At 39.4% G+C, this 26,990-nt stretch overlaps 1 protein-coding gene across 1 annotated transcript in view; it reads right to left on the bottom strand.

The window, feature by feature from the left end:
• Positions 1 to 26,990, bottom strand: part of LOC126109465 (probable cytochrome P450 304a1) — a 96,982-nt gene that overhangs the window by 9,769 nt on the left and 60,223 nt on the right. The window contains exons 7-8 of the mRNA XM_049914493.1: positions 18,584 to 18,701; positions 9,876 to 10,014 (exon numbers count right to left, since the gene is read on the bottom strand). Coding sequence (XP_049770450.1) covers positions 9,876 to 10,014; positions 18,584 to 18,701 — 257 coding nt within the window. The remainder of the gene's footprint in view (positions 1 to 9,875; positions 10,015 to 18,583; positions 18,702 to 26,990) is intronic.

Genomic DNA, 26,990 nt, shown 5'->3' with positions numbered 1-26,990 from the left:
TAAAAAAAAAATGAAAATTATGTAACTTAGCAAACACAATGGAACAGAAAAGCGCAGCTAAATTTTTTCATACATAGAAGAAGAAAATGTAGTACTTTATATGGCCTAAACTCGAAAATGTTTTATTTCCATTTCAGAATTATGTTTCTACAACTTCTTATATACCATAATGATAGAAACACAATGGATCAGAATGTATCAGCATACCTTATGAATCTCTTTCATAGCAGAAATGTACGAAACACAGAACAGATTTTCACTCTGCAGTGAACTGTGCACTGATATGAAACTTCTGACAAATCAGAACTGTGTATCAGGGTCTTTGCATTTCCTGGGAAAAACTTCTACCAATTGAGGGATCAAGACATGATTCATGACCTGTCTCCACAGCTTTACTTCCACCAGTACCTCCAAACTACTTCTGTGAAGTTTGGAAAATAGGAACATGCTGGCAAAAATAAAGCTATGAGAAATGGTCATGAGTCATGCATGAGTAGCTCAGTTGGTAGAAGATTTGACCGGGAAGGCAAAGGTTCTGGATTTGAGTCCTGATCTGACACATAATCTTAATCTTATAGGAAAGTCAAAAAAGTTCACACACTACTGCAGAGTGAAAATTCATTTTGGGAACAATCCGCTTGGCTGTGGCTAAACCATTTCTGCACACTGTCCTTTCTTCCAGTAGAGGTAGTCATGTAAAGTATGCAGGAGAATTATGTGGCGTTTGGAATTTAGGAAACACAGCTGTGAGAGTAGGTCATTAGTTGTACCTTGATAGCTCAATCAACAAAAGCACTTGCCCAAAACAGGCGAAAGTTCTGAGTTTGAGTCCCAGTCTGACAGACAGATGTAATCTGCCAGGAAGTGTCAATGTTCAAAATGTGTAAAAGAAGCCATTTTCCTGTGTGAGGCTATTTTTTATTTATTGAATTAACTGATTTATATAATTTAATTACTGATTAGTTAACTGTGTCTCCTTATGCATTATCAAGTGACATATGCAAAAATGTGTTGGGTGCTTACAGTACTCCATGAATGACAGCATAGAACAACATATAATGACATCAAAATAATCAACATAGTACAACCATAGTGGGCATAATTATCAAAGATGTTGACATATAACAATCTGGAATTACTCCATCTGTTTTGGCTACAACTCCGGATAATAATAATTTTTCTGGCCTTAGTACAGTTATGTGGATAATTTCTGTGTGGCACATACATAAATATTTCGAAATGTTATATAAGCTGAAGCTCAACTGCGTTCATTGTTCAAGTTATCATGAGCTGAATCTTCTAGCATATGTAATTTTCATGAAAGTTCCGCTAATCGAAAGATATGGATAACTGAATTTATTATTGCAACACACAAGAATAAATTTCTAGTCAGGTAGTCAGTAGATCTGATCATACTGACAACAACTATTGGGGAGAATGGCATTCCAGCTTCAGAGATGCTGCTAATAAGTGGACAGGTTGACGAAAGTAGTTATGTTAAACATCTTCTGTACCATAATGATATGATTAATAAATGTATATTATGTGACAAGTTGATGACAGTCCACATCTACAATAAGAGATCTTGAACCAGTTTATTTATTTATTTATTTTTTTGCCACAACGTATATGGAGAAAATGTTTTTGTCATGTTTTCTGGTGGACAAAGATACTGTTTTTTGTTTCTCCTCAAACCCCATTTTTTGTTATTTCTTTACATTTCATGTATTCACTTATTTTCTGTAGATCCAATAATTAATAAATTACAGTGATATAGTACTTGTAAGGCATTTACAATACATTTGAGAATTTGGACACTCTGGTTTAACATAAAGTAATTTCGCTTGTAAACACAAATGAAATTCATATAACACATTTCACAATGCTCTATATTGTTGAGTTAAACATTATAATGAGATTACTGTAAGGAGTAGAAATAACTGCATTAATTGATTGTTCCATCAGTTCTTGGTAGAATATTGTGTACATTATGAATGAACACACGATACTGGCGTAATATTCTGCAATGTTGTAGAGTATTACACCAGTGCCATGTATGTTTTCATTCATAATTAACAGAAATAAGTTTCAAGAAGTTTTTTTAACATTTATTGAGATCAGTAGTACTTGACTGATAATACTTGGATTAGTGTTACACAAATTTGGAGTGGAGCAGTGTTCTCCATTCTGTACTGAACTGAGACTTTTTGCCACTCTGTGCAAAAGTTTCGTAGAGATATGGTTGTGATACACATATCGTTCATTTTGTACAAGCCATAATTCTTGGCAACAGAAGACATAAGAGAAAGAATGTACTGATATGTCATGACAGTGATGCCTAGCTGTTTGAATATGTTTCTAAAAGAACTCCTCATACAGGTCCCATACACAATTATGATCACTCACTTTTGTATACTTAATAAATGTTATTGCACGTGATTGACTGCCGTAGAAATATTGCTGATCTGTCTTTTACAGAAGTTACTTTTGTATACTTAATAAATATTATTGCACGTGATTGATTGCCGCAGAAATATTGCTGATCTGTCTTTTACAGAAGTCAAGTGCGTGTACAGACAAAATTAGTTTATTATCTGTCTGTAGTCCCAGGAATTTGGAAGACTGTACTGTCATTAATTCTGTTTCAGTAAGTGATATTCTTAGTTCTTCCTCCATGTTTTGCGTTGTGTGGAATTCTAGAAATTGTACAGGTTGCATCGTCATTAAATGTCAGACGGTTTGCAGTAACCTCTGCAAATATTGTGTTCCCTGTGCTCTATATGCTGCTGTTCTATGATTTTTCAATCAATATATTTGTCATCTGCAAGAGAAGCAAACTGTGTTTTTAGGTCCATGTGCACTGGCCGGTCTTTTATAAACATTAGGAATAGCATAGGAGCCTACACTCCCTTCTTCTTTTGCTGTCTCCTCCTCCTGTACACTGTTCCATATTACTATGGTTGCACACAACACTCCCTGCCTGCAACCGGAATGATCTCATACGTGCCACGTTCCTACCTGCCACCTCTCCCACCCTGCCATCAGACATCCTCCTTCGATGCTTTCTCCCCTCCATGCCTCCATCCTCCTCTCGTGCACTCCACCCGACGTGGTCCCGCACCCTAATCGTGCTGCAAGTGCTGGAACAACATAGTCTGCCAGGATAGTGTAACTGTACATTTTTCTACATGTGTACGTGTGTTTGTGTATGTACTCTATGCCTCAGAAAAAGGACTCATCCAAAAGCTAGCAAAGTTCTCAATGCGGTTGACGTGCTTTTTGATGACTTGGCCCCTCTATATAAAATTCCCATTTTTGCAATTCATTTGGTACAGTGCCCCAAAAATTAAATTTGACAGGAACTACGCAAAACGTATTGCATCTCGAACAACTTATTTATATCCACTGAATGTTATTAGACACATTATTTTGATATCAATAAGATAAACAAATTTCATTAATATGGTTATGTTATTAATATGAATGTGAATGCCACAATTTTGATTCAATGACCCAAAATTACTTGTGATTAAATTCAGGTTATTCAACGAGTTACACTGGTGTGCCAAACTTGAGGATGAAAGTAACTTTTGCATGATGTATGCCAACTAACATAGATTTATGAAACTTGGACCGTACATAGAAAGAACTGCTGCAGTATGGGACAGAAGGTAACTGAAAAAAAAAAACAATAATATGAACAGAAATGACAGTTTTAATCAAAGATAATACTTAGACTGAAGTCACCGCAATTTATGATAGTCCTCTGGACATTACAGCAGAAGGGACATGGTTCCGAGTGTGTGATCATTACAGATGGCTGTGCATGCTCTGCAATGTGTTCTCTTGCTGGCCACAAGGTTGGTAAGCAGTTATTGTGGTAGGACATTTGAGTCCTCCACCAGTGCGGCTGAAAACTGTTGGGTAATCATTGGTGCATGTGGACATAATTCAAAACATCCCCCCAATGCTTCCTATATGTGCCCGATGCGATTTAAATCGGTGGAACAGGTAGACCAGTCCATTTGCTGAATATCCTCTTGTTCTGAGAGCTCCTCCGCCTGTGCTGTTTGATGCGGTTGTGCATTGTCATCCATAAAAATGAAATCAGCACATGAGGAAGGAACGCAGTGTCACAAATATGTCGATCAGTGACAGCACCGTGTTAAAAGATTTGGAGGTCAGTAAGGTTGTGCAACATCATGCCTGCCCACAATGTAACACCTGGACCACCAAAACATACACGTTTCTGGGCATATTAAATGTGTTTGCTTTTCATCATATTTGCACAAACGGTGCTACCTATACGCAAGTGTCAGTGGAACAAAAGATACTGGTCAGGCAAAGAGACCATTGCATGCAGTCACCGTGGCACTGTGGACCATGAGGTTGCGTGCCTTGCAATGTGGTTGCAATTGCACATGCTGTTTGTCATGGGATCTTCTTGTCTGTTGTGCAATATAGTGGTCATCTACTGCTCTTTCAGGCAGCAGTGCGTGTAGTTCGGAATGCTCTCCATGCACATGAAACAATGTTGTGAGCAATACCAAACTCCTTGGCTTCACTCATCGCATTTCGTCCTCCTTCCAGTTTCCCATTATTCCCCATGTGATGATCTCCACATCATGTCTCTGGCCCTCATTGTAATGAAGAATACCACCACAACGCACTGAAATTGCTCACTGGTTGACGGATGTCTTTTCCTGTTGCTTCAACTACCTCATGTTGTGTGACCAGCCCCATTTGGTGCTGTAGTCCCTATGACCTCATGCCATGTTAAGTCCAGCTGTCTGCACCTGATTGGAAAATTGCTGGCAACATGCTCCTGCACTTTCTTCCATTTCCACTAAGTTGTTAACGAATTATGTTGGTTTACCTATTTCGGATTGTAAGTTTTGCAGAGCAGTGTATTTAACAGAATTTTTTTTCATGTAACAGTATGTGGTTTTTTGAGTGACAATTAAATATCTTTAATAGAAAAACCTCGAAGGGTTGAGAAAATACGGTTGAATAGGAACAGAAACAATCAGGAAAAATTTCACATTAATATTCCACAAAGTGGAGAAACAGCAGTTAACTTAAAGAAGCACTGTATTTTCCATTGCCTTCAGCAATGCTAACTGTATAATTTGGTCTAATCATAGACAATTATTGCTAGAAATGTGGCAGAATTTTGTAAGAAATACTAAGTCTATACCTCAGATTTCAGGAGAATGTAAGTGTCCCTTTTTCCCTCCCTCCTTACAAACAGTTATGCTTGTTACCTTTACTCCTTGGATTATAATCATGATTTGTGATGTTTTTATTTGATTTGTGTGTTGTTACATATGGATATGAGACAGGTCACTGTTACAATTTATTTAAATATCAGAATTAACTCATACTAAAAGAAAGAACAATTGCATCTGCAGAATGAAATAAATCAGTTAAAAACTTTTGTTAGTTTAAGAAAACATATAACCTGGTTTCTGTAGACTCATAGTAAGGTAAATAACAGTCACGTCTGTAATGTAAACTAAATCGACTATACATCTATTGTATTTAAAACATATTTTGCAACAATAAATCCATGAAGAAACTACACATAACACATAACACCATTAACCCTAGCACCACTAGAAGGGGGGGGGGGGCAAAAATTGTCTGCAGCATTTGTTTTATTTGTGTAATATACATACACTCCTGGAAATTGAAATAAGAACACCGTGAATTCATTGTCCCAGGAAGGGGAAACTTTATTGACACATTCCTGGGGTCAGATACATCACATGATCACACTGACAGAACCACAGGCACATAGACACAGGCAACAGAGCATGCACAATGTCGGCACTAGTACAGTGTATATCCACCTTTCGCAGCAATGCAGGCTGCTATTCTCCCATGGAAGACGATCGTAGAGATGCTGGATGTAGTCCTGTGGAACGGCTTGCCATGCCATTTCCACCTGGCGCCTCAGTTGGACCAGGGTTCGTGCTGGACGTGCAGACCGCGTGAGATGACGCTTCATCCAGTCCCAAACATGCTCAATGGGGGACAGATCCGGAGATCTTGCTGGCCAGGGTAGTTGACTTACACCTTCTAGAGCACGTTGGGTGGCACGGGATACATGCGGACGTGCATTGTCCTGTTGGAACAGCAAGTTCCCTTGCCGGTCTAGGAATGGTAGAACGATGGGTTCGATGACGGTTTGGATGTGCCGTGCACTATTCAGTGTCCCCTCGACGATCACCAGTGGTGTACGGCCAGTGTAGGAGATCGCTCCCCACACCATGATGCCGGGTGTTGGCCCTGTGTGCAACGGTCGTATGCAGTCCTGATTGTGGCGCTCACCTGCACGGCGCCAAACACGCATACGACCATCATTGGCACCAAGGCAGAAGCGACTCTCATCGCTGAAGACGACACGTCTCCATTCGTCCCTCCATTCACGCCTGTCGCGACACCACTGGAGGCGGGCTGCACGATGTTGGGGCGTGAGCGGAAGACGGCCTAACGGTGTGCGGGACCGTAGCCCAGCTTCATGGAGACGGTTGCGAATGGTCCTCGCCAATACCCCAGGAGCAACAGTGTCCCTAATTTGCTGGGAAGTGGCGGTGCGGTCCCCTACGGCACTGCGTAGGATCCTACGGTCTTGGCGTGCATCCGTGCGTCGCTGCGGTCCGGTCCCAGGTCGACGGGCACGTGCACCTTCCGCCGACCACTGGCGACAACATCGATGTACTGTGGAGACCTCACGCCCCACGTGTTGAGCAATTCGGCGGTACGTCCACCCGGCCTCCCGCATGCCCACTATACGCCCTCGCTCAAAGTCCGTCAACTGCACATACGGTTCACGTCCACGCTGTCGCGGCATGCTACCAGTGTTAAAGACTGCGATGGAGCTCCGTATGCCACGGCAAACTGGCTGACACTGACGGCGGCGGTGCACAAATGTTGCGCAGCTAGCGCCATTCGACGGCCAACACCGCGGTTCCTGGTGTGTCCGCTGTGCCGTGGCGTGTGATCATTGCTTGTACAGCCCTCTCGCAGTGTCCGGAGCAAGTATGGTGGGTCTGACACACCCGGTGTCAATGTGTTCTTTTTTCCATTTCCAGGAGTGTATTTGTTGGAGTGAAGAAGCAAGAATTTTGGTAGTTGTAGAAAAAATATATAGAGTATATGCTGACATGGTTTTTATAATTTTTGTGAATTATTTAAATTTGCCATTATATTTAATTTAAGTGCGGGCAGTTTTTGCCCCATCCCCCTCCCCCTTACACATCAGTGAGACAGTTTTTCTCATTAAAATATTTCTCAATATGGCAGAATGAAATGCAATTCTGACTGTTGGTACCATTGTATTGTGTTGCCATTGTTGTTTTGAAAAAAAAATCTCCTTTGTTGTTCGAGCAGCAGTACATTACTCACAGTTGTAATAAAATATCTCGTCAGTATCAGAGGTTTCTCACAGATGAAGAGGTGTCAGCTATAATAAATGAAGCAAGTGAAGGTGATGAAAGTGATCCAGAAGAAGATGATACAGTTGTGACATACGATGGTGACATAGCAATTGAAAATGAGTGAAGTTCGTGGAGTTCATCCTATGATGAACAGTATGCAGCTGCTTCCAGCGTCATTGTTACAGCAAAAAGCAGTAGGGAATATATTACTGCTCCTTCAAGGCAAGTACGCATGTCAGTACAAAATATAGTGAATTTTTGGGAATGTTTGACTCATGAAGGCCTGTTGTCTGGTGTGTCAGAATCTTTCAAAAAGTTTATAACTCCCGAAATAATGAAGATTATCATGGACTATACAACCAAGAAGTTCGTAATTAGAGCTTAAAACTTACAACCATAGAAGAAATGTATGCTTTCATTGGTATTTTGATACACACGGGCACAAATAATGACACTAGACTGCCTCTTGAGGACTTGTGGCGGGGGGGGGGGGGGGGGGGGGGGAGTACTGGGAAAGAATATCTACATAGCTACAATGAGTCATATTCGATATGGAGAACTTCTGTCCCTGATTAAATTTAATGATAAAGAAACAAGAACTGAAAGACGAAAGCAGAATAAGTTTTGCCCCCTTTGCGATGTTTTTGGCAAACTTGATGAAATGTTTGTGAAGTACTACATACCCAGTGCAGATCTAATTATCGATAAAATGCTCTCCCTATTTCAAGGAAGATGTCCCTTTAAGATCTTTATGAAAGACAAGCCTGTGAAGTATGGCATATTGATTAGGATGTTATCGGATGCACACACTCGGTATGTTCTAAAAATGGAGGTCTATGCACGGAAGGATGAACGACCTGCCGAGGAACGGAGTGCAAAGGCATGTGTTAGACGCCTAGTGAACCCGCTGGCAGGAAGTGGAAGAAATATAACAACAGATCATTATTATACATCCATAGACCTAGCCAAGGACCTTTACAATGATGACAAGTTAATTTTGGTGGGAACATTGAGGAGTAACAGAAAACACATACCAGAACAGCTAAAGAAGACACCGGATCGATTCCTCTAAGTTCTTATTCACAGATCCGAAAACAGGCAATGCACCAGTTACCTTGGTTTCATACATCTCCAAACTGAAGCCTACTAAGGCTCTCCTACTTCTTTCCACACAACACAATGATAACAAAGTAGATGAGTCGACAGAGGAGAAAAGACAAACATCAATCTCTACTGCAATGAAATCACAGGGGGCATAGACAGCATTGATCAAATGATGTGACATCATTCAGTAAAATGAGGGATGAGAAGGTGGCCATTATCCCTCTTTTTCACCTTGATAGATATTGCCTGTCTCAATGGAAATTTGGAAATTTTTGGTAAGATCTTATGGGACCAAACTGCTGAGGTCATCAGTCCCTAAGCTTAGACACTATTTAATCTAACTTAAACTAACTTACACTAAGGACAACACAGACACCCATGCCCGAAGGAGGACTCGAACCTTCGATGGGGTGAGCCGTGCGGACTGTGACAAGGGGCCTTAGACCGCACGGCTACCCTGCGCAGCCTGTCTCAACGGTGGAACATTTTTCATGATAAACAACCAAAACTGGAATAAGCAGAAGCATAACGTAAGAAGGCTGTATCTGCTAGAATTAGGTCAACAGCTCATTACTCCAGTTGTGGAAGAGAGAGCAAAGAATATCATGGGTTTACAAAAGCCTATCATCTCTGCAATGGAAAGTGTTCTAGGGAAACTGCTGCCCAGTATTACTACAATTGTTCAACCTGTTGAATTTTATTCAAGAGGAAAATGTCACATCTGTTTGAAGAGTAAAAACTCTAGAAATGAAAAAGACAAGATGACAAAAGTGTGTATAGTTTGTTTAGGTGTTCTAAGTATGTGTGTTCCACTCATTCTGCAAAAACAATCATATGCAAAGGTTGTGAAATTGAAAGTGAAAGTGAGTAGGAAGGAAAAACTCAGTTGTGACTTCTGACTTTGATTTTCTGTTTACTTATTTGTGGTTTACTATTAGACATTCTTTTATGATTTCGTAATATAAGTCTGATGTATACTAAAGTGTTAGTTTCATCAAAAAAATATAATGATATTCCTCATATTCATTACTTTATTTACTGTATTTGTATATGTTATAATGTTCCTGATAACTATGGAAAGTGTGTTGCAACCAAGTAAAGAAATTCCTAGTTCGTTAAACAATCAAAACAAAATAAACAAGCAAAAAATGTTAAAAAGTGAAAAGAATCTGAGGGCAATTTTTGCCCCTCACCCCTCCCTTAGACATCCATGTGACAGATCTGAACTTAGTGGTGCTAGGGTTAATCCATATTAACAATATCAAAGTGAGTACAGACAATAACATTGAGATTTAATAAAAAATGTTAATTTCCATGGCTGAGACTTACCTCCTCCAAATGGCAGTGTCCTGTCTGGCAAAAGCTTGCCTGTTTCATCAAGGAATCTCTCAGGTCTGAAGTTTTCTGGGTCCCCCCACACTTCTGGATTCATATGGAAAGCTTCAAGACCTGGCAGCAGAATTGTGCCCTGAAAATATATATGGGCACTGCTAAGAAACAATACATTTAAAGACTGGCTTGTGATTAATTGTTTTAAATTGTTTCTCAGTTTAACATAATATTTCCCTGTTGTTAGTACTGAGCCTGACAGATTTCCTTTCTATGTTAAGTGACATTATATCTGTAGAAAAATGAGGAATAATATTAGTGAAAATACAAAATGATATTCATCCCCTTTACTTTGAAGGTTGTGATGGACATTCCGACTTAGTGTCTGAATAGTCTCATTTCATCTAGCCCTATTACCTCCTTTTTCATGTGTGCATATGTGTGTGCACAAGTGTATATTCTCTACACAGGAAGAATATTTTTAAGTAAAATCAATTTCAGTTGAAACAAAATTAGTGAAGATATAGACAAAACATTTTTTATTTCTACCCTTACACTGAGCTATTTTTCTACAAAATTTCATTCCTTTCTTAAACATTTATCACGGTGTGAGACTAATTTGTGTATACAACCAGTTTTCAGCTCCTTCATCAGTATCAAACCGCAGTCTTCACAATTTTTTGTGGTGACTGCGTGTACTAGATTTTCAGTGACTGCAGAAGCTCCGCCTGGTCGTCATTCACTGTGAATTCTGTCCCACCTGTCTCTGTGCAGTGTTACTCATCTACTTACTCCATGGTCTCTCATTGTGCCAGGGCCATTGTTCTCACATATCTGGTGGAGAAGTCTGCCACTAACACAGTCCTCACTTTCAAAAACACAATAACAGAGCATGTTTCATAATTAGCAGGGCTTTCAGTTCTCTTAACATTTTAAGCTTGCAGTATAAATGGGTCAAAGTGTTGAAAGAACTGGAAATTGAGTCTGTTTGACCACAAGGCATGCGTGTTTCTAAAGACAAGTGAAATTTTTCACAATCTGACATTATTTAAAAGATACCCTTTGTAAACTTATCAATTTTGGAGGTTTGCATCAATATTGTCTCATTTTCCTCGCAGGTTAAATGCTGCCAGTGTCTCCAAGACCAGTCACACTCGTGAGATTCATCCAGTGGTGTTGAGAGATACTGTTGAGGTATTAAGTGTGCTTATTTTCCATTTCCTCCCACCTCATGTGCCGCTGTTGTTAGTAGCTTCATCTGCATGAGATTGCCCTATCTTCCTCTTGCTCATTCAACCCCAAAAGGACTGTTGGCAGGAGACAGTCAATCCATCCTTCATTGGCTGTTTGTACACATCTGTACAGATGCTGAAGTACCATTGAAGGAAATATTGCAGGGAAGAAGAAGAAGAAGAAGAGGAAGAAGAAGAAGAGTTAAAATGCTGGATGATGTTAAAAGTGACAAAGTTAGCAGCAGTTTAAGGGAGAAGTACAGGGCAGAGGAAACTTGTAAGAAAGATGTACGAGAGAAGAAGAAAGTGTCTCCAGCTTTCAGATGTAACTGCAAATTAGTCTTCACTCTTCCAGTTTACACCAGTTTATCTTAATATTTCTGTGGCTCTTTCTGTAACTGCATATATCTTATTTTCTAAACATATAGAAACTATATGAGCAATAATATTTCCTGTAAATTAATTAAATCTGATGTTCTAGTATCAACTGCATCTATTATAAATTGTTTTCTCCAATAGTGCAATTATTAAATCTAAGAAACCATTTGGTACTTCCCACTTTGATAGCTCTTATTGGCAAGTGTAGTTGACATGTATTGTCTGTTCTGTTCTAGTCCCTTCAGCAGATCAGCTGTAACTCTTTTCTTGCACATTTTGATAAGGAATTTTCACACTTAAAATTTTAGGTAGCGTGTTGACATGTTCCTTTTTTGCTACCAGTTAATTTTCATGAGACTTATTCTTTTGGTCATATGCTTTTTACGTAACAGCGACTATATGGCAGTTCATTTTTGATACCACCACTGCATATTTTTCTTTCAAACCTCCTACTTAGTTCTTACACTTTCTGGTATACCATCTTTCTGAAGCATCATTATATTTTGCATTTCTCATCTACACGCACCTCACTGGATTTATCTGCTGAACTACTTAATTTATCATTTAATGTCCTCTGTTTAATTTTTTTATTTTTACCTTTCTGCAGACTTCCCAAACATTCCTTGTTTTACTGGATTTTCCTAATTCATCCTCAAAAAGATTTTCCAGTATCTTTTGTACTGTTTATTGCCCTAAATCTGTTTTCCATCTCTTCCTTTATTTCCTTGTGCTTATTTACATGTGTCTACAAATTCCATTTTAATTCCTTGCTCCCCATTTTCTTGATGTATTTTATAGACCTAGAGAAGACATATGATGGTGTGCCATGGGATGAGATTGCAACGATAATAAAGGGAAAAGAGAGCAGATTGGAAAGGCATGCAATGTATAAAATCATTATATTTAAATCAATAAGTGCCAGTGAGAATGAGAAAAGAAAGTACCAATTGGACTGATTTACTTTTTTCAATTGTTCCTGGAGAATATGAATCACCCTGTCCACTTGATGACAATGGGGTGGAGTTTGAAGGAGGAAGAATATGGTGTTTGAAGTTTGCAAATGATATTGTCCTAGTAATTGATAAAACAGAATTGCAGGAAAAAGTATATATCATTGAAGCCAGATTGAAGAGTTGTGGAATGAAAATCAGTACCTACAAAAAAAATGAAAGTGATGGTACTTGGAGGAAATGGAAGGGTAAAGATAATGCTGAATGGAGGAATTTAGAATGTTTGCACTTGAGATTCCTACGCAGAGGAGTAGAAAACATCTGGAAGTGCAGCACAGGGATTAAAACCAGGAAAGCAGTGGAAAAACAGGTATATTTTTATGGAAAGGAGAGGTTATTGGAGCAATATGGACAAAGATTTGATAAGAACACCAATAAAGTTTTCTTTATGGAATGTTCTTCTCTTTGTTGTTGAAATATGGTCAACGAGGGAGAAAGACAATGCAATGATGGGGATTCTGAGACTTGGCAGAGTGTGGGAAGAAAAAGTTGGATGGATGGAGAGGGGGGGGGGGATGAGGTGCAAAGAAGATTGGGAGAGGAAAGACAATCCTGAATGCAAGAGAAAGAAGGAAGAGAAACTGGGTAGGGCATATATTAAGAAATGAGGTGCAAATAAAAAAAAAAGAAAACAGGCAGCAATGAAGGAAGGAAGTTCAGATCTTGGGTGATTTTCTGTGTGGCAGCACTAAGAAGTAAGTGATGGACCACCTGCAGAGGACTTGCTAACATTGCAGAACAATGATGATGCTGATTTCAGCAGTGTTTGTACTTGTGATATTAGAAGATTGTAGTGTGCTACTACATTTTCTGCTTCTAGAATTTTCACATCACTTATGTTAATCCTAAATCTCTATTTAATTAATATATAACCAGTCCAGCAGCTTGTGTTGTATCAAGGGCTTCTCCAAGTGTACAGTTCCATTTTCTTCTTTCTGAACAAAGTAATCAGCACTGCAAGATCATTCTGTCTACCGAAATCTATGAGTGTCTCACATCTTAAATTTCTCCTACCTAGACCAAATGGTCTTACAGTTTTATTTACAATTCCATATCCTATCCAAAGCCTTCAGTCACTACAACACTGACTGAATCACTGTATCACTTCTTTCTTCAAATACACATTCCACCTTGAGGCCTCACTGGATCGTGAGTATATACATTTCAGTAATCAAAGTGTCTTCAAGTTTTGACTTCTTAACTAAGATTATCAGTAACACCAGCTTCACACTCAAATAATTTGTTATGCAGTCTTATTGGTGGGATAATGGAAACTGCTTTTCCAATCTGTTGCCTTCCTGAGTAGGATGTCATATACTTTCCTGATGGTGTTTCTATTCTTCCTGTCTAAGATACTTAACTTAAACAAAAATACTTAAATCACATTCCTTCATCTTCAGTTACATTCCATGGCTTCATGTTAAAATGTAAACTATCATTTTTATCCTTTGCGATGACTCCTGCCGAAGTGATCCTCACCCAGAGATCCAACAGGAGTACTATTTTGCTTTCTTGATGCCCCATTAAAAATATTGCAGTACTGCCTGTAGTGCACATTTAATTCTTGATTATAACTAATCTTATACCTTAAATAATGCTTTCTCTCACTGGCATGAGATACTTCTATTCCAGATTTAAACCAGCATTTTCTCGATTTCTTGAATAACTGCCACTGGCGTGATCTAAAACAAAACTAGATTCAGAGCATCACAAGAATGTTTCCAGGAGAGAACTAAAGTTGATATCTCCTGTGTGCCCTCAGTAAACCTCTTCTCACATTTCATTCAGTAAATTTCTCCAACCGCTAAGAATGTTTCTGCGTTTATGATTTCATGACTGTACTTTCCACTTCTTAACTAAACCTACCCCCCAAGAACCATGGACCTTGCCGTTGGTGGGGAGGCTTGCGTGCCTCAGCGATACAGATGGCCGTACCGTAGGTGCAACCACAACGGAGGGGTATCTGTTGAGAGGCCAGACAAACATGTGGTTCCTGAAGAGGGGCAGCAGCCTTTTCAGTAGTTGCAGGGGCAACAGTCTGGATGATTGACTGATCTGGCCTTGTAACATTAACCAAAACGGCCTTGCTGTGCTGGTACTGCGAACGGCTGAAAGCAAGGGGAAACTACGGCCGTAATTTTTCCCGAGGACATGCAGCTCTACTGTATGGTTAAATGATGATGGCGTCCTCTTGGGTAAAATATTCCGGAGGTAAAATAGTCCCCCATTCGGATCTCCGGGCGGGGACTACTCAGGAGGACGTCGTTATCAGGAGAAAGAAAACTGGCGTTCTACGGATCGGAGCGTGGAATGTCAGATCCCTTAATCGGGCAGGTAGGTTAGAAAATTTAAAAAGGGAAATGGATAGGTTAAAGTTAGATATAGTGGGAATTAGTGAAGTTCGGTGGCAGGACGAACAAGATTTTTGGTCAGGTGATTACAGGGTTATAAATACAAAATCAGATAGGGGTAATGCAGGAGTAGGTTTAATAATGAATAAAAAAATAGGAGTGCGGGTTAGCTACTACAAACAGCATAGTGAACGCATTATTGTGGCCAAGATAGATACGAAGCCCACACCTACTACAGTAGTACAAGTTTATATGCCAACTACCTCTGCAGATGATGAAGAAATAGATGAAATGTATGACAAGATAAAAGAAATTATTCAGGTAGTGAAGGGAGACGAAAATTTAATAGTCATGGGTGACTGGAATTCGTCAGTAGGAAAAGGGAGAGAAGGAAACATAGTAGGCGAATATGGATTCGGGGGAAGGAATGAAAGAGGAAGCCGCCTTGTAGAATTTTGCACAGAGCATAACTTAATCATAGCCAACACTTGGTTCAAGAATCATAAAAGAAGGTTGTATACCTGGAAGAATCCTGGAGATACTAAAAGGTATCAGATAGATTATATAATGGTAAGACAGAGATTTAGGAACCAGGTTTTAAATTGTAAGACATTTCCTGGGGCAGATGTGGATTCTGACCACAATCTATTGGTTATGAACTGCAGATTGAAACTGAAGAAACTGCAAAAAGGTGGGAATTTAAGGAGATGGGACCTGGATAAACTGAAAGAACCAGAGGTTGTAGAGAGTTTCAGGAAGAGCATAAGGGAACAATTGACAGGAATGGGGGAAAGAAATACAGTAGAAGAAGAATGGGTAGCTCTGAGGGATGAAGTAGTGAAGGCAGCAGAGGATCAAGTAGGTAAAAAGATGAGGGCTAATAGAAATCCTTGGGTAACAGAAGAAATATTGAATTTAATTGATGAAAGGAGAAAATATAAAAATGCAGTAAATGAAGCAGGCAAAAAGGAATACAAACGTCTCAGAAATGATATCGACAGGAAGTGCAAAATGGCTAAGCAGGGATGGCTAGAGGACAAATGTAAGGATGTGGAGGCTTGTCTCACTAGGGGTAAGATAGATACTGCCTACAGGAAAATTAAAGAGACCTTTGGAGAGAAGAGAACCACTTGTATGAATATCAAGAGCTCAGATGGCAACCCAGTTCTAAGCAAAGAAGGGAAGGCAGAAAGGTGGAAGGAGTATATAGAGGGTTTATACAAGGGCGATGTACTTGAGGACAATATTATGGAAATGGAAGAGGATGTAGATGAAGACGAAATGGGAGATAAGATACTGCGTGAAGAGTTTGACAGAGCACTGAAAGACCTGAGTCGAAACAAGGCCCCGGGAGTAGACAACATTCCATTTGAACTACTGATGGCCTCGGGAGAGTCAGTCATGACAAAACTCTACCATCTGGTGAGCACGATGTATGAGACAGGAGAAATACCCTCAGACTTCAAGAAGAATATAATAATTCCAATCCCAAAGAAAGCAGGTGTTGACAGATGTGAAAATTACCGAACTATCAGTTTAATAAGTCACAGCTGCAAAATACTAACGCGAATTCTGTACAGACGAATGGAAAAACTGGTAGAAGCTGACCTTGGGGAAGATCAGTTTGGATTCCGTAGAAATGTTGGAACACGTGAGGCAATACTGACCTTACGACTTATCTTAGAAGAAAGATTAAGAAAAGGCAAACCTACGTTTCTAGCATTTGTAGACTTAGAGAAAGCTTTTGACAATGTTAACTGGAATACTCTCTTTCAAATTCTGAAGGTGGCAGGGGTAAAGTACAGGGAGCGAAAGGCTATTTACAGTTTGTACAGAAACCAGATGGCAGTTATAAGAGTCGAGGGGCATGAAAGGGAAGCAGTGGTTGGGAAAGGAGTAAGACAGGGTTGTAGCCTCTCCCCGATGTTATTCAATCTGTATATTGAGCAAGCAGTAAAGGAAACAAAAGAAAAATTCGGAGTAGGTATTAAAATTCATGGAGAAGAAGTAAAAACTTTGAGGTTCGCCGATGACATTGTAATTCTGTCAGAGACAGCAAAGGACTTGGAAGAGCAGTTGAACGGAATGGACAGTGTCTTGAAAGGAGGATATAAGATGAACATCAACAAAAGCAAAACGAGGATAATGGAATGTAGTCAAATTAAGTCGGGTGATGCTGAGGGAATTAGATTAGGAAATGAGACACTTAAAGTAGTAAAGGAGTTTTGCTATTTAGGGAGTAAAATAACCGATGATGGTCGAAGTAGAGAGGATATAAAATGTAGACTGGCAATGGCAAGGAAAGCGTTTCTCAAGAAGAGGAATTTGTTAACATCGAGTATAGATTTAAGTGTCAGGAAGTCATTTCTGAAAGTATTTGTATGGAGTGTAGCCATGTATGGAAGTGAAACATGGACGATAACTAGTTTGGACAAGAAGAGAATAGAAGCTTTCGAAATGTGGTGCTACAGAAGAATGCTGAAGATAAAGTGGGTAGATCATGTAACTAATGAGGAGGTATTGAATAGGATTGGGGAGAAGAGAAGTTTGTGGCACAACTTGACTAGAAGAAGGGATCGGTTGGTAGGACATGTTTTGAGGCATCAAGGGATCACAAATTTAGCATTGGAGGGCAGTGTGGAGGGTAAAAATCGTAGAGGGAGACCAAGAGATGAATACACTAAGCAGATTCAGAAGGATGTAGGTTGCAGTAGATACTGGGAGATGAAGAAGCTTGCACAGGATAGAGTAGCATGGAGAGCTGCATCAAACCAGTCTCAGGACTGAAGACCACAACAACAACAACTAAACCTAATTTATGAGGATTCTTTGTTACTGCCACTTGAATGTCACAATCAGAAATATATCATATATCATATATGATGGGACTCACTTTATTTCATGAAAGGCAGTTGGATTTAGAAGTATATTACCTTTGCTGGCGTAAGCTGTTGCCACCACACCAGTTGGCAAAGAAGAATCCCAAAGATCGATTAGTAGGTGCTGGACTAAGCATGCCTATCACGAGAGAGGCCAAAGACACACCCACAAGCAACATGCCGACAATGCCCTCTTGACAGCATGTATTTAGGCCACCACTGTTGACTGGAGGGTCTCATACAATCATCCAGTTTGGTGTCTGTCAGTTTAATTGCAGAGCATGTTTAGTTCATCACAGACTATGACATTACATAGCGACCAGATTAGTGACTATAGCGGGATTAGTTTACCACAACCCGAATTGTACCTTACTAACAGTGAGAAACTAAAGTCTGTAATAGCAAGATTACCAAAACTGACATTACATCACTCTGCAAAAGGACTGCTCCTGATGAGCTTGTACCACAAAGCATGGACTCAATTCATGTTAAGTAAATGGTTCCAGTTCATGTAAATAAAGAACTGTATGAATCCACATGTGCATTTTTGTTGTTGAAGGAGGATACCAGCCACCCACAACATCTCCCTTTCTTCCTTGTGTTACGAGACTCGACATTATCAGTCAGTGTTGCACTTGGTTAGTGAATGTTAATGAGGTTAACAAGTTAAAGCTAAGCATCGGTAACTGAAAGCCCTTAGTCAGTACTACTTGAGATGAAATCAGTCTTGAAATATCCACATAAATGATTAAAAAAGGGAAATCTTTATTTATCAAGTTTCACGCAAAGCTACCAAACATGTATACCATACAGCAAATACATGAAGAGAGAGAAGCATTTAAACAAAGTCACACTTACCTTTGGAAGAGTGTACCCATTGAGAGTTGCCTCTGCTGTAGATGCGTGGGCGACACTGAGAGGCACAGCGGTCTTCCTGCGGAGCGCTTCACGGATGGTAGCTTCAAAATATGGTAGACTGGAACAAACGGCCTGTTTGTGAACATTAAATTAGTTTATTGCAAAGGTTGTTGCATTGCTAGTTATGAAAATACAATAAAGCGTGTGAATGAAATACATTTTTGTGTTAGGCCATGGAATCCTGGAAGATAATAAAAAATATGAAACAGAAGCTAATGAAGTGATTGACTTGTAACAATACTTTTCAGTGCTACAGAACTACTGTTTCCTGGAGCTGATTTCCTGTATGTTGTTCGCATTGTAGTCATCTGCCTCAATGCCAGTTTAGTGGAGTACTCGACGCTAGTCTACCCTGTGTCACTCTCTTGATCTTTAAATTCTACATAATTACTGAAATCTACTTCCACCTGGAGCTGCTTGTTGTATTCAAGGCTTGGTGTCCTGCTGAATTCCCCCCCATATGCATTAAGAAATTAACTATTCCTTGGTATCTCAAGATGTGCCCTATCAACTTTCCCCAGGGACAGGAAAATTCCGCGAAAACAATAATGACAAATTGACAGTTTTTAGCAAATCAATGTGAAAACAGCAGTTTTTACAAAATATCATAGATAAAAATGTTATAAAACTGTTTATCAATATTTTTAAGTGATGGTTCATGAGTGTTGAAATTGAATTTTGCCTTCTTGTTTTCTCAACACTGATGTTCATGTATAATCATGGAACATGCATTAAATTAGCCTCTCCTTCATCCATCTTCATTTTATCATTATGTTGACAACATGTTTACAGTCTGACCACGCGGCATAGAAACTCTTGAGCACTTCCATGAACATATGAAAAGTATGCACCCATACATCCTCTCCTCTGTCGAGACAGAGAAAAAAGGGAGGCTGCCATTGTGAGATGTTTTGGTACAACAAAAGTCAGATGGATGTCTCACGATTCAGTCTAGCTCAAGCTAAAGCACATTGGCTTATCTCTTAGTACCCAGAGTTTTCGCCATCCATTTCAGAAGAGAGCATTTTAAATACACTAATACACATATGACAGGCAAAATACCCTCAGACTTCAAGAAAAATATAATAATTCCAATCCCAAAGAAAGCAGGTGTTGACAGATGTGAAAATTACCAAACTATCAGTTTAATAAGTCACAGCTGCAAATACTAACGCGAATTCTTTACAGACGAATGCAAAAACTGATAGAAGCCGAACTTGGGGAAGATCAGTTTGGATTCTGCAGAAATGTTGGAACACGTGAGGCAATACTTACCCAACGACTTATCTTAGAAGAAAGATTAAGGAAAGGCAAACCTATATTTCTAGCATTTGTAGACTTAGAGAAAGCTTTTGACAATGTTGATTGGAATACTCTCTTTCAAATTCTGAAAGTGGCAGGGGTAAAATACAGGGAGCGAAAGGCTATTTACAATTTGTACAGAAAGCAGATGGCAATTATAAGGGTCGAGGGGTATGAAAGGGAAGCAGTGGTTGGGAAGGGAGTGAGACAGCCTATCCCCGATGTTATTCAATCTGTGTGTTGAGCAAGCAGTAAAGGAACAAAAGAAAAGTTCGGAGTAGGTATTAAAATCCATAGAGAAGAAATAAAAACTTTGAGGTTCGCCGATGACATTGTAATTCTGTCAGAGACAGCAAAGGACTTGGAAGAGCAGTTGAACAGAATGGACAGTGTCTTGAAAGGCGGGTATAAGATGAACATCAACAAAAGCAAAGCAAGGATAATGGAATGTAGTCGAATTAAGTCAGGTGATGCTAAGGGAATTAGATTAGGAAATGAGATACTTAAAGTAGTAAAGGAGTTTTGCTGTTTGGGGAGCAAAATAACTGATGATGGTCGAAGTAGAGAGGATACAAAATGTAGACTGGCAATGGCAAGGAAAGTGTTTCTGAAGAAGAGAAATTTGTTAACATCGAGTATAAATTTCAATGTCAGGAAGTCGTTTCTGAAAGTATTTCTATGGAGTGAGCCATGTATGGAAGTTAAACGTGGACGATAAATAGTTTAGACAAGAAGAGAATAGAAGCTTTCGAAATGTGGTGCTACAGAAGAATGCTGAAGATTAGATGGGCAGATCACATAACTAATGAGGAGGTATTGAATAGAATTGGGGAGAAGAGGAGTTTGTGGCACAACTTGACTAGAAGAAGGGATCGATTGGTAAGACATGTTCTGAGACATTGAGGGATCACCAATTTAGCATTGGAGGGCAGTGTGGAGCGTAAAAATCGAAGAGGGAGACCAAGAGATGAATGCACTAAGCAGATTGAGAAGGATGTAGGCTGCAGTAGGTACTGGGAGATGAAGAAGCTTGCACAGGATAGAGTAGCATGGAGAGTTACATCAAACCAGTCTCAGGACTGAAGACCACAAAAACAACAACAACAATACACAGAGCAAAAACTGTTTCTGATGAGGACCACATGGATTCCAAAATTAATCTCCGAAGTACATGTTCTGAAAGCATGGCTATAGGTCATGTTATATGAAGTCAGCATTCTCCAAGAAAGGGAAACATGAAAATGTTGACTGAACATGCACGTAAGGAGTCACCCACTGAATTTCTGCCTTTCTGCAGTGTTACATGCAGCGAAATAGGCACAGTCCTGGGAAGAAGAGGTATAATATCTATTTTCCAACTTCCTAGGAAGGTAATGGAGACACTATGCCCTGTTAAGGATAGTCTCGATTTCACAATACCTGGTATTGATAACATCCCTCGTGAGTGCAGAAGCATCGGTCAGTCCATCAATACCATTTCCGACCACTGTCCAGAACATCAGTGGCATATTAAAAATTGAGAACTGGTAAAATCTACAGCCTCACAGACAAACATAAAATATTGTTTGATGAAACAAAAGTTTTGCCCCAGGCTTCTACGTACTGGGTTTCTGTAATTAAAAAGGCTGTAGAAATAAGAATAATAAGAAAGTACAAGGAGAACTTCAGCTGTGATAGCCAATATAATCTTAGTGGTGCACAGAACTGAGCTCTCAATGCAGAAAGAGCCAGACATATTCCTCAAAATGTTATGTTACAACGGGAGTGGTGGTGCTACCAGTGCAGATGTCGACATGATCTGCAAGAGCACTGCATAATTACTGAACAATCAGAAGCTGTCTGTGGCCTATATAAGGCCACCACAGCCTGCTTCAACAGTCAGTTGCTTCTGACAACATTATGCAGGTAATCATCAAAAGCTCATACCGAGCAAGGTGGCGCAGTGGTTAGCATGCTGGGCTCGCATTTGGGAGGACAACGGTTCAAACCCATGTCTGGCCAACCTGATTTAGATTGTCCGTGATTTCCCTAAATTGCTTCAGGCAAATGACGGGATGGTTTCTTTGAAAGGGTGTGCCTGACTTCCTACTCCATCCTTCCATAATCCGAAGGGACCAATAACCTTGCTGTTCGATCCCCTCTCTCTCCAGATTGACCAACCTACCAAAAACTTGAGATTTTACCCCGAACTGATGCAGCAAGGAGTCTGAGAACATTTTTTATGTATTCCCATTTGAGTTCACGAAGCATTCTGTAATACTCACATGCTGATCAAACCTGCTAGTAACAAATCTAGCAACACACTCCTTAGTTCCTTCAAAATATTTCCTTCATCTGAAGTGGTGGGGATCTAAAACACTCAAGCATTACTCAAGAATAGGTCGCATTAGCATCATATACATGATCTAACTCTCACAATAAAGATTAGTCAAGCATTTGCCTCTCCTGCAACTGAGCTTCCATACTCATTCCATTTAATATTGCTTTGCAATGTTATGCTTAGATGTTCAGTCAACATGACTGTGTCAAACAGCCCAGCACTAACACTATATTCAAACATTACATGATTATTTTTCATGTTTATCTGTGTTGACTTACGTTTTCCTACCTTTAGAGAAAACTGCCATTCATCACACCAACTAGAAATTTTGTCTAAGTCATCTTGTATCTTGCTGCAGTCACTCAACAATAACACCACCCCATACACCAGTTGACACCACCCCATACACCAGTTGACACCACCCTGAACACCACTGGTCCATCACATCATTTATATAGATAGAGAATAAGCGTGGACCTTTCATACTTCCCTGGGGCATTCCAGGCGATACCTTTACCTCTGATGAACATTCAGGATGACATACTGGCTTCTATTACTTAAGAAGTCTTTCAGCCACTCACATATCTAGGAACCTATTCCATATACCTGTACTTGTTACCAGTCTCCACGGAGCACTGTCTTAATGCTTTCTGGATTCTGTCTGTTGCCCTTCATTCACAGATCATTGCAGGATATCATGTGAGAAAAGGGCAAGTTATTTTTCACATGAGTGATGCTCTTATAACCTTTTTTCAAGAGGCCGTACATTCTAATTAGCTAATCTTCCAAGTCCATTGCTGACAGAGTTACAACTTCATTGTCAACCTTAAAGTTGTACTTTAATTCCATTTCTATGCATCTTCTTAGTTTCCTTCACTCACTCAGTTTACAGATTATATGACGTGGGGATATGGGGTAGAACTCTGTCACACTGGATTTTCAATTACTGCTCTTCCTTTGCGTGTAAGTTACCCCGTCTGCATGTAACCCCTGACAAATTAAAAAAAATCAAACATGAGTGTTCCACCATTAATTTCCTAGACATCAGCTTAAAGACAGGAAATAACAACCATGAATTTAAAATTTATTGGAAGAACTATTGTACTGACACACTCTTCCCACCTTAATCTCAATATGCAACAGCCTACAAACATGTAAAATTCCACCAATGATTCACCATCTACTTTCTATCCATGTGTTCCAAGAAAATGATTATCAGGATAGGCCAAAAAGGGAATGGTATAGTGTATCTCTTATAAGTAAACTTCGAAATAGGATAAACATTTTCAAGACAAAGGGTTGCTCTGTGGTTTTCTATGTCTCGCAGGTGTTAGATACATGCATTCTCAATTCCAAGGATAAACAAGCAGCTGTCATGAAAAGTGTGGTTTATAAGATCATCTGTAGATCAGATGCATTGATGGAATAATGAATAAGGTCATCTTGAAATCTGTAAATGAGGAAAATTGCCTAATTAGTATCATAATGAAGATATACAGTCATGGGACACATTCTATGATGTGAGATGTTGTTGAAAGGTGTAGCTGAAGGGATGGTGGAAGAAAAGGACTGTAGGGAGTAGCCCACATACAAATGTACAGGGTGGATTTGTGATGGCATTTAAACTTTTAGGGATGATGGAGAAGGACAAATCTATCGATTTGAACTAAGGAACCCTTGTCTGGAAATAACTGAGTTGAAAGTTATACACGAAAATTGTTCTGATTATTCTTTGTTGGTGTACGTTGTACTCACACAAATCTTCAAATGAAGATGGTTGACTGAGTGACTGATGTGCATTTTCCTTATGTCTCCATTTGTTTACTGTCATCTCCACAAAGGTGATGAGCTGTGTTATCCTGTGTATCAGCAGTGAGTGTGAGTACGAAACAAAATGAATTTTGTGTCATTTTTTTAAATACCTTCATGTTTATGCCAGAGTATGCTGGGGTATTTTTTTCAACATGTCTTGAAGAAAGTAAGTGGATTATCAAATTAAAAATGTAGGGTGTTACTTTAAAAAGTTATACTGCTGCTTATATCTTTGTAACTAACAAACAAACTTACAAGAAGGCGATCATCCTGGTTATGACAGCTAAACAACATTTGCGTGATACTTGTTTTATTTTACTTTTGAGTAAAAAGTTAAATAACTTTGGTAACCAAGATAAAGGTAAATGGGACACATTATTTATAAAGTAATACACACATATTTGCTGTAATTATCAATGTGAATAGCTTTGTATTAGTCATAATTCATTGTTAGTATACTAGTCTACAGTGGTTGGTTCTGCCAATTAGTATATAACTTAACTTGTTCCACATCAGAGATCTTGTTAGAAACTTATGTTCACCACACCCAACTAAAAGGATGTAGCATGTTGTATTAAGAAACACAGGTAGTGTACACAATGAAAAAAATTGTCAGGTGATTATACATGCAGAAATAAACAGAAAAAATCCTGTGAACATGTATCTGATTTTTGATCATTATGGAACTGGAGCAAGTTAAAAACTAGACATATTCATGACTGATTATGAAGACAAGTGTGCATATAACTTACTGAGATGGTGTATAGGCACTTGGTGGATAGAATAATGGTGGGACAGATGACTGATCCATCCTACAAGAGATGTTCAAAATGTTTCCCATCCATAACAATGCACTTGTCAACATATTGGAGGATGTGTTGTGTTGCACATCAAACATCATCTCGGCAGGCTTTAATGCAGGCTACAGCACTGGTGATGTGAGCGACAAGTTCTTCACATGTATACACCTCATAGTGTATGCATCCCCCTTTAACCAGCCCCGGAAACAAAAGTCTGATGGGATTAGGTTGGGTGATCTGGCAGGCCAGTTAATGGGTCCAACATGGCCAATCCACCATTGAGGACTGGGATGTTGCAGATACATTTGTCGTCATTTCTCCAATGTCGTCTTCCAAAACTGCAGGTAGGTCTTCTATAAGAAAATGTGCATATACTACAGATCTCAGGTGATTTTGCAGAAACACAGGCCCTGTTACCAGGGCATCAATCATACCATACCAGTCATTCACTGAGAATATAACTTGGAATCTTGTTTCTGTAATGTCATATGGATTCTGCACCATCCATGTATGAGGATTGCAGTTGTTCATGATGCCATTGCGTGTAAATATAGCCTCATCTGTCTACAGCCCTTGGACAATTGAGCCGACAGTTAATGCACCGTGTACTGTTGTTGGGACTTCATTTTACCATTGCAATAATGTCTTCCCTTTCCTCAACTGACTGCACAGCCTCAGGTTCTGATGTAATGTATGACTGGGTAGTGTTCTGGAGTCACACAATGTTCGAACTATGCCGGCACAGGGGGTTTGTCAGTCAGTGAGATGTCTTTGGTATTCTGTCACATTGCCATTACAGTATTTGTACACAAACAACATGCCTGTGTATTCTGCACGGGTGAACTTATGCAGTATGCTGCCATTCACAGGTACGATGGACTTACTCAATTAAACAACACTCAAGCACGTCATGCACACAGCCTCAAACTGCTCACTGATCCAACTCACGATTGCGCACCGGGTAAGTTTGCAGCTGTTACCTCAGTGTGATGTCACAGTTCTGCCATGAGATGGAGAACCCCCACTAGTCATGCAGGATGGATCAATCATCTGTCCCACCATATTCTGTCCACCACAGTGCCCACACAGCGTTTTGATAAGTAATATTCACACTTGTCTTCATGTTCATTCATGAATGTGTGCAGTCTTCAACTCACTCCAGTTCCATAATGATCAAAACTTGGATAAGTGTTCATAGGCCTTTTTGGTTTATTTTCACATGTAAAATCGCCTCATAAGTTATTTGAAACTGCTCCTGAATCACCCTGTGTGTGTCATACATTGTCTTCAGTCATATACCCAAGAAGCAGAAATAGGTGTCTTTGGTGATAGTGGAAAAATGATAATCAAGCTTACTGGATTAACTTCAGTACAGGAAAAAGTAACTCTGCAACTGAGTTTAGATAAAACACAATATAGGCAATTCAGTACTGTGCAAGGCTTGGAAAAACCATTAGAAGTAATGTATGAGAAGAAATCAATAAATAAAATACAGTATTCTAAATTCTTAAACAATGAAAACTCTAGACAGTAACATCAACAAGTTAGGGAAATATATGCTGCTGCTTACTGTAAAGATGGCACTTAAGTTGCAGACAGGCAAAATTAAAAGACACTTACATTTAAGTCTTTGCCCAAGGCAGACAGGCAAAATTAAAAGACACTTACATTTAAGTCTTTGGCCAAGGCCTTTGTCAGAAAATGAGAAACACGCACCGTTCATTCACACGAGCAAGCACACCTCACATACACATGACTGCAGTCCTTTTCTCATTAATTAAAGTCTTATGCATCACATTCTGTGATAACTCACAGTTGAGGGAAAAAAGTGTTTGTTGCACTGAAGTACATAAGAAGGATAATATGCGGTGTCCATGTAGAATCTCATGTAGACAGCTCTTTTAAACAATTGGGCATATTGAAAACACCCGCACAGTTCATTTCCTACCATATCGAGTTTGTCGTCAACAATCAATAGCAGTTGAAAGCAACAATAACATTCGTAAATATCTCTATTACTAAGTGACTATCTCGGAACCCAGTACCACTTACATGTTGCATACCAAATGTATTCCAAGGGGAACAAAAATTTGATTTTCGATATTATACATAA

Source organism: Schistocerca cancellata, chromosome 12 (assembly GCF_023864275.1).
Source record: "Schistocerca cancellata isolate TAMUIC-IGC-003103 chromosome 12, iqSchCanc2.1, whole genome shotgun sequence".
Classification (NCBI taxonomy): domain Eukaryota; kingdom Metazoa; phylum Arthropoda; class Insecta; order Orthoptera; family Acrididae; genus Schistocerca; species Schistocerca cancellata.
This window is presented reverse-complemented; position numbering and strand designations above follow the sequence as displayed.